Source organism: Wolffia australiana, chromosome 10, assembly GCF_029677425.1.
Source record: "Wolffia australiana isolate 7733 chromosome 10, ASM2967742v1".
In the NCBI taxonomy this organism is placed as follows: Eukaryota; Viridiplantae; Streptophyta; class Magnoliopsida; order Alismatales; family Araceae; genus Wolffia; species Wolffia australiana.
The window spans coordinates 16314680-16322500 of record NC_135844.1 but is presented as its reverse complement, the minus strand read 5'-3'; the positions used below and the strand labels follow the sequence as shown (position 1 = coordinate 16322500).

Below are 7821 nucleotides of genomic sequence, written 5' to 3'. Positions count from 1 at the left end.
ATCTATCTATCTATCTTAGCTATTTATTTATCTATCTGTCTTATCTATCTATCTTAGCTATTTATTTATCTATCTATCTTATCCAATAGATCTTATCTATCTATGTTAGCTATCGATCTTAGCAATCTATCTTGGCTATCCATCTTAGCTATCTATCTTGGCTATCCATCTTAGCTATCTATCTTGGCTATCTATCTTAGCTATTTATCTTGGCTATCCATCTCAGCTATCTATCTTGGCTATCCATCTCAGCTATCTATCTTGGCTATCCATCTCAGCTATCTATCTTAGCTATTTATCTTGGCTATCCATCTCAGCCATCTATCTTGGCTATCCATCTCAGCTATCTATCTTGGCTATCCATCTCAGCTATCTATCTTAGCTATTTATCTTGGCTATCCATCTCAGCCATCTATCTTGGCTATCCATCTCAGCTATCTATCTTGGCTATCCATCTCAGCTATCTATCTTGGCTATCCATCTCAGCTATCTATCTTAGCTATTTATCTTGGCTATCCATCTCAGCCATCTATCTTGGCTATCCATCTCAGCTATCTATCTTGGCTATCCATCTCAGCTATCTATCTTAGCTATCTATCTTGGCTATCCGTCTTAGCTATCCATCTCAGCTATATACCTTATCTATCCATCTTAGCTATCTATCTTACTATGTATTTATCTATCTTAGCTTTCTATCTTCGCTATCTATCTTTGCTATGTATTTATCTATCTTAGCTATCTATCTTCGCTATCTACCTTATCTAGGTACCCATTAAGCTGTATACACATACACATGTTGGCTAATTTATTTGACAATCGATCGATCGATACATATTGCATGTATCTGCCTGTCTATATCTACCACTAAATCCGCAAAAAAACATGAATTCGCTTATCGACCTCAATTTATAGACGATCAAGTACTCAAAATCTAGTAATCCATCAGGAAGGAAATGTTCGACAAGAGGCAGGCGCAGAGATGGTGGGGAGAGAACATCGACCGGCTGATGGAGCTGTACAACGTGCAAAGCTTCACCCGCCCGGCCATCTCCACTCCCACCCGCTCAACCAACTCTTCTATTCCTCCGCCGCCGCCCGTCCACGCGACAGCTGCCACGTCATCCCGGTCCGACGGCTCGCCGCCCGGTCCGGCCGAAGCCCCCGAGTGGGTCGAGGAGGACGAGCCGGGGGTCCTAGTCACCGTCCGCCGCCTCCCCGATGGCTCGAGGGAGCTCCGTCGCGTCAAGTTCAGGTTCGTCGTAACCCATCACACGTCGGCATGTCCACGTGGCTTTCCCTTGCTGACGTGGCTCCTTCACAGCCGCCAGCTCTTCTCCGAGGCCCGCGCGAAGCAGTGGTGGGAAGAGAACTGGGAGAGAGTCCAAGCCCGGCACACCGAGTGAGTCGAAGAATTCTTTCTTTTCCCGCTCGGTATCTGACACGGCCCACTTCGGCCCATTAACGGACAGAGGGAGCCCGGTTATTAACGAGTCCTGCGGGACAGCCTACCGTCTTCCCCCCGCTCACCGTCATCTGAGCCAACTTGGTCGTCAGCGAGACCCGATTCCCATCCAACGGCTCAGACTCGCCCGCCGCGTCATCCGCGTTCCCGCCGCGCTTTCCTGAACCGTCGATCTCGCCGGGCCGACCCCGAACCGGCTTCGAAGCTTGCCCGCCTTTGCAGCCCCGCCATACAACCGGTGAGTTCACTTTCCCCCGACTTCCTGCCCAATTTTCTCACCAATTAGAGACACAATTAGAGAGACAAGAGAGAGAACCCTTCAGCCCCTAGAGAGAGAGAGAGAGGAACCTGGAGAAGAGGCTGAGCTAACGTTCTTGGGCGAAGGGAGAGCGCCAGTGGAGAATCTACGAGACGCTTTGGCCAGCAGAGGAGACTTCCGCCCAGCTGAAGCAAAATGGTAAAATTAGAAGCTATTACACAGACAGCAGGCACCGAATACTCAGTAATCACTATAGTGCAGGGACGCGGACGGGACGATTTTTTCGTCCCGGGACGAAAATCGTCCTGTCCGAGGATACAGACGAATTTTGGGACGAAAATTCATCCCGGGGACCATCGGACGGGACGGTTTTTGTCCCGTGGGAGGAATAAACCGTCCGTCCGGAGGTCTAGGACGATGGACGTACGAATCTGGACGGAAAACCGCCGGATTCATCTGGACGATGGACGTATGACTGTTTAGATGTTGCATCGAAGTCCCAGTATTTTTACGTGTGCAAATGGACGCCGCTCAGAAATAATTGTACATATGTCCCGTTGCGTTCTATCTCCTCAGTAATTCCCTAAAAAACTTGAAAAAAATCTATATCAATATATTAAAAACATAAAATAGGTTTTTTTTTGTCCGGGACAAATTTCGGGACGAAAATTCATGCTGGGAGGACTGGACGGGACGAAAAACCTTCCCAGTGTGATTGGACGGGACGGATTTTTTATCGTTGGACGAAGAACCGTCACGTCCTTCGTCCCTGAACTTACTCTGGACATCGGACGGGATGAAATTTGTCCCGTCCTGTCCATCATCCACGTCCGGGACGATCTGGAACTATAGTAATCACCTGATGGGGTACTTCTCTGTGCCTCAGCCATAGCCGGCGCCCAGATACATCCCTGCAGAAAAACACATGGCTTCTTCTTTTAGGGAAAATTTCTTCGGAGATGATGGTTTTTTAGTGCTGATAGAGAGACCAGGAAAAATGGGTGTTGCAGGGCTGCTGAAGCAGAAGGCCTCCGGGTGGGGTCCCAAGAGCAGAGCAACTGAAAATGACGGATGGCTAAGTTTGATCAAGTGAAAACAAAGAGGATTTATTATTGAATTCCTCACTGTAATGAGGCTGACGGCTTCCTCGCTGGCAAAAGGGATGAGGGTTGACAGTGGGACGCCGGGGAACTGCCATGTAATGAGAGAGCTGTTTCAGAGATTTCATGGTTTAAGGATACGGAGTAGGAGAAGAGATTAAAAGATTAAACCTCTGGGAAGTGATATCTGGCGGCGGATGCTAGCTCGAGACCCTCTGCCCAAGAACTGAGAGAGGGTGAGCCTATGACGGTGCATATCTTGTGGAGTTGGTCTGCTTCGCTGTGTGGGAAATAGATGAAGGTGATTAGGGTACATCCACCATTTATGATAGATTCATCCAGAACACAAACCTTGAGCCAGGAAATAGAGGAATGAGCGTGAGCAGCTCTGCCATAATCGTCCCCATCGCCCACATGTCTGTCAAAGACGGGAAAAGTCTCATGAATTGGTTTATCGATGAATTACACAGACCCTGATCCATGAATCAGTAAGTCGACCTACATTGGTACCCTGGCTCTGGAATTGATCAATTACACCGACCCTGTTTCATGGATTCCTACGTTGATACATTTGTGCCATGGTTCATTAATAGATGAATTACATCGACCCTGATTCATGAATTGATATTTTGCTGATAAATTACATCGACCCTGATTCATGAATTGATATTTTGCTGATGAATTACATCGATCCTGATTCATGAATTGATAGTTTGCTGATGAATTACATCGACCCTGATTCATGAATTGATAGTTTGCTGATGAATTACATCGACCCTGATGCATGAATTGAAATGTTGATACACGTACCCTGATTCATTTTTTGGAAGTTTATGTACCCTGATTCATGAATTGCCATATTGATGACATGCATCGATAATAGTTCATGAATTGATATATTGATGATATGCATAGACCCTGATTCATGAATTGACATAGAGATGATATGCATCGACCCAGATTCATGAATTGACATATAGATCATATGCATCGACCCAGATTCATGAATTGATATATTGATGGAATGCATGGACTCTGATTCCTGAATTGATATATTGATACTTATCGACCCTGATGCCATGAACAGATACAAAGCGGAGGATGAATGGTCTTTACCCACGGCGAAGTTATAGGAGCGGGACTGGAGAAGAACCTCGGGCGCTCGGTACCTGACGAGAAGATGAGGGGGATAAGTCCGGGAGAAAGCTAAGAAGAAAGTAATATTATCCAGGCACGAACCAGCGGGTGGAGACATATTCGGTGAAGGGCGGCTCCGAGCAGAGCTCGCGAACTAGCCCAAAATCAGCTACTTTGATGGTATCCTTGGTCACCAGTAGGTTCTCTGGACATTTGAAAAATGGAGTGGCGAAAAAGGGGGGAAGACAAGGATAAACCCATTAAACAATTGTAGTTTAAATTTTGAGACTCTTGCATGAAAGATTCAAAAAATAGCTATGCTTCCATTTAGTACCACGCTTGGTAAGATTGGGTCAGCCCAAAGTCAACCCTACCCTTGACCTGGTTTCTTGGTCAGGTCAGCTTAGTCTACCTTGGTCTGGTGGGGTCAGATCTAGAAAAAAAATTAAAAGGAAAGAACGATATCGACCAATTTTATGAAAAAAAATATGGTTCTGAAAATTCTATGAACACTGGCTTATGTCACAAATAATTTATAAATTGCACATAATTCACGTGATGTTACATTGATTAATTATTGGCTTAATGGGTTTAATGAAGAAAAACCTCAACGCATAATTACATGGGCTTACTACCAAAACTACGTACAGAGCTTGCAGAGAATGAAGATGACTGATGGAATTATGCTCCGTAAACTTACAGAAGAAGATGATTATCACTAATTCGACTCCATGGTATTGATAGATAATAAATAATAAAACGCATTTCACGAAATCAATGGATAGACAAATAATAAATCAATTTGGATGTTGACAAAATGCACATAGAGAAAAATAAAACCCATGATATTTCCATAAGACGCAGGCAGAAAAAGATAGCCTTACCGGGCTTCAAATCACGATGGAAGTACCCACGCTGATGCATGTGAGCAAGAGCGTGAAATATTTGAAAGGACCAGTTCCGTACTTCATCCTCTGAAAAGGGCTTCTCACGATCTTTCATGAGTTGATATAAATTGCAATCCTGAACATGAATAGCTCTGTTAAAGAAGTGTTAAGAACTGGAAAATGTAGAAATAACGCTTGAAGGAGTAAAATTACCATGTATTCAAAAACAAGAAACAGTATGTCGTGCTCTCTGATGACCTCTTTGAGCTTCACAACGTTGGGATGGTTCATCTTTCGAAGAGACTAAAAAATTAAGAAGAAAAAGCCCGATATCATTTTTGCTCAATATTTTCCCAACATCAACCTAGATAATGAAAAAATGATCGAACCTTTACTTCTCTAAGACTAACACACGCCTGCCAGGAATAGTACTTTTTTTTCATCTTCTTAATGGCAACCTAAAATAAAGTAGTAAAATATCGTCATAGAAATCCATAACATTAAAATGAAAAAACCCCAAAAAGAAGAACATTGCTCACAATCTCTCCAGTCAATTTATTCACTGCTCTCCAAACTGTCCCAAATGTCCCATCGCCCACCTGCTTAACCAATTTGTACCTGAAGAGACACATAATAGCGTTATGAAAATCTGAGGAATGGATTAAATTTATAAGGGAGCCAAGAGAGTGCACGAGGAGACGTACCGGTCCATTTCAGTTTAGTCTCCTCTGCCTTTGAATCTCAGGCTCAAGGAGTTAGCTGCTCCATTAGGGATGAGACCCCGAGGTTATCGAAAGGTTTGCCTTTAGATTACAAAGTCAATTCAGCTGAATCTGCATTCTGTGCGATAACCAAATGATAAATAAACTTAGATTCCGAGGATAACTATTTGCACGAATTTTTAGCTGCATAGAAACAAATGAGAAATGGTGATTTCCGAATGACATCCCAGAAAATCATAAAAGAGTAGTTTGGAAACTCATAGAAGAATTCTTCACAATAGGGTTCAGTATGTCAAAACGATGCTGACATGGGATGGCACTGATAGAGAGTTGACAGTTTGTCGCTGATGTCATCAACACAAACGACCGTCAAAGTCAACCATCTAGGAATGCCCCGCATCATCAACATCCAATAATATTGTCAACATCAATGTGATCGTTGATACCGGTCATTGACACCAACCTCTGCCTATTTGGGTCATCCATTTGAGGTTGATGTATGACACGATTTCCACATGACATTGGCACCGCCATCAACTGTCAAATACAACCATTTAGGGGACCCGTTAATGTCATCGTCATCGTCAACGTCAGTGTCAATAACGGTCAATGATGTTGACAGAAGTAAAAAATTGCAGTCAAGAAGGTATTCACGAACTAAGACGCACGACGATGAACCCATTACACAGAAAAGTTGTCAAACGCAGAGGATTACCAAACAAATTCCTACGTTGACCAAGCATGATGCTCTGGGAGAAATCCATCAAGCTTTCAGATGGAGGGAAGTCATGCCGTTGAAAAGAAACCCTGTTAGGACTAGAAGAAAGAGAAAAGTCATATGGGTCCATTTTTAAAAATATTTATTATCACATAATTATGAACTCAATTTCAGAATTAAATTTTATCTGCTTGCCAAAAAAACGCTAAAAGAAATAAAAATGTAGGGATGGCGGGCTTAACGTCTATAAGTGGGTTAAAAATCGCACAGGTCTCGGGAAAGTTTCACAAGAAAACACTACTTGACGACATAGCAACACGCCATATGAAAGAAAAGATAATAGAAAATCAATTAAAGAATTAAACATAAAAAATATATGCTCGTTTTAGAACTAATAGAGCATATGTGACTTTATCTCTGCCATATGGTCAGAGAATTACAGAGGCTAGCCATTTTCTCAGAGATTTATGCCACGAGAACTGCAAGAAAAATGTGAATGCTATAACAAAATTAACTGGCAGATGAATACGGCAATTCCCACTTCATAGGTCGAAATGGCCGCCAGGAATCCGATTACCTTAAACACTTGTAGATTTTTTGGTGAAAAATTTAAAGAGGCAAAACAAATGCAAACAACGCACGAAATATCAAAGCGAAAACGTCATCGTACTCCATATATTTGCCTTTTTCAACCGCAGAATCAGAAGCTTTCATCAGAGGGAACCCCTAAAACCGAAAAAACTAAAATTAAACATCTCAGCCAAGCCCATCGAAAATCCCCCAACTCGATTCTGCACCCTCCACACATCTCAAAACGCGATAAAAGCCCGCAGATCCAGCGCTTTCTCCCCTCACACAACTAGATCCAAGCAAATATCTAAAGATTCTTGCTGCCCACGGCATTACCTCGTAGAACTTGGCCTGGAAAGCCTTCTCCTTGTGCCTCGAACACTGCAAACGGCAGATAAATTCGCCCGTGCACTGCAGCAGCGACATGGGCAAAGGAGATAGCCCAACCTCTGAAAAGGACGGTCCGTTAAACGACGCGAGCGGGTAGCCCTCTATTTATACTTGCAGTTAACTTGTCCTCGCATCTCGTCACTTAACAGGGGTCGCCGTGTGCCCATTCACGAGCGTTGACAGAGCTTTTTGTCCTCTTTCTACCTGGGCTTATCCTGGTCCAACACATCCCTGAGCTTCTCTTGCTCACCCAGCATTTAAAACTTCATGAAAGGGACAATTTGCAAATTCTAAGTTTTTTCCTAAAATCTTTTGCCCCCCTAAGATTTAATTTTATGGGTCCTTAGTTTTAGGTTGTATATCTTAAATTGAAAGAATGTCATCCTTTGGAGCATGATCAGAATGTCATCCTTTGGAGCAACCATAGAGAAATTTGACCGGTTGAAGATCTATGATAAATTCCTACAAAGGGAAGGAGCTTGTTTGAAGAATTATGAAAGGTTCACTTTCCATGGGAACAAAGTACATAATACACTCCTTAAACTCAGGTGGAAGTCGGGTGGAAGTGGTAAGCTT

General features: G+C 43.2%; 2 protein-coding genes across 4 annotated transcripts in view; one reads left to right on the top strand and one right to left on the bottom strand.

The window, feature by feature from the left end:
• Positions 1-1423, top strand: part of LOC144708371 (protein Brevis radix-like 1) — a 3335-nt gene extending 1912 nt beyond the window's left edge. Inside the window, exons 4-5 of one of the 2 annotated variants that reach the window (XM_078581637.1) lie at positions 947-1252; positions 1322-1423. In XM_078581637.1, coding sequence (XP_078437763.1) covers positions 947-1252; positions 1322-1403 — 388 coding nt within the window. In that variant the 3' untranslated portion in view covers positions 1404-1423. Of the gene's footprint in view, positions 1-946 lie in introns of both variants that reach the window. The other variant, XM_078581636.1, reaches the window with a different exon arrangement.
• Positions 922-7345, bottom strand: LOC144708370 (cyclin-dependent kinase F-4-like). 2 transcript variants are annotated; one of them, XM_078581634.1, is made up of 16 exons: positions 7192-7345; positions 6283-6383; positions 5550-5685; positions 5385-5463; positions 5235-5303; positions 5059-5148; positions 4843-4981; positions 4061-4163; positions 3938-3990; positions 3173-3239; positions 2993-3101; positions 2847-2912; positions 2711-2779; positions 2581-2632; positions 1811-1906; positions 922-1724 (listed from the first exon to the last, which is right to left on the bottom strand). In XM_078581634.1, exons 3-16 carry the CDS (start codon positions 5555-5557, stop codon positions 1459-1461), a joined length of 1266 nt encoding a protein of 421 aa, XP_078437760.1. In that variant the 5' UTR covers positions 5558-5685; positions 6283-6383; positions 7192-7345; the 3' UTR covers positions 922-1458. The 2 variants fall into 2 exon arrangements, with proteins under 2 accessions (XP_078437760.1, XP_078437761.1); XM_078581635.1 differs by having other exon boundaries at positions 6283-6374; positions 7192-7334.
• Between the last annotated feature and the right edge of the window lie 476 nt (positions 7346-7821).

Excerpts from the sequence above, each read along its gene's own strand:
- LOC144708370 (XM_078581634.1), bottom strand. Across the intron at positions 4,982-5,058 it reads TTCTTGTTTTTGAATACATG|GATTGCAATTTATATCAACT; the intron begins GTAATTTTACTC and ends ATTCATGTTCAG. Across the intron at positions 2,780-2,846 it reads AAGCCGTCAGCCTCATTACA|TTGCTCTGCTCTTGGGACCC; the intron begins GTGAGGAATTCA and ends CGTCATTTTCAG.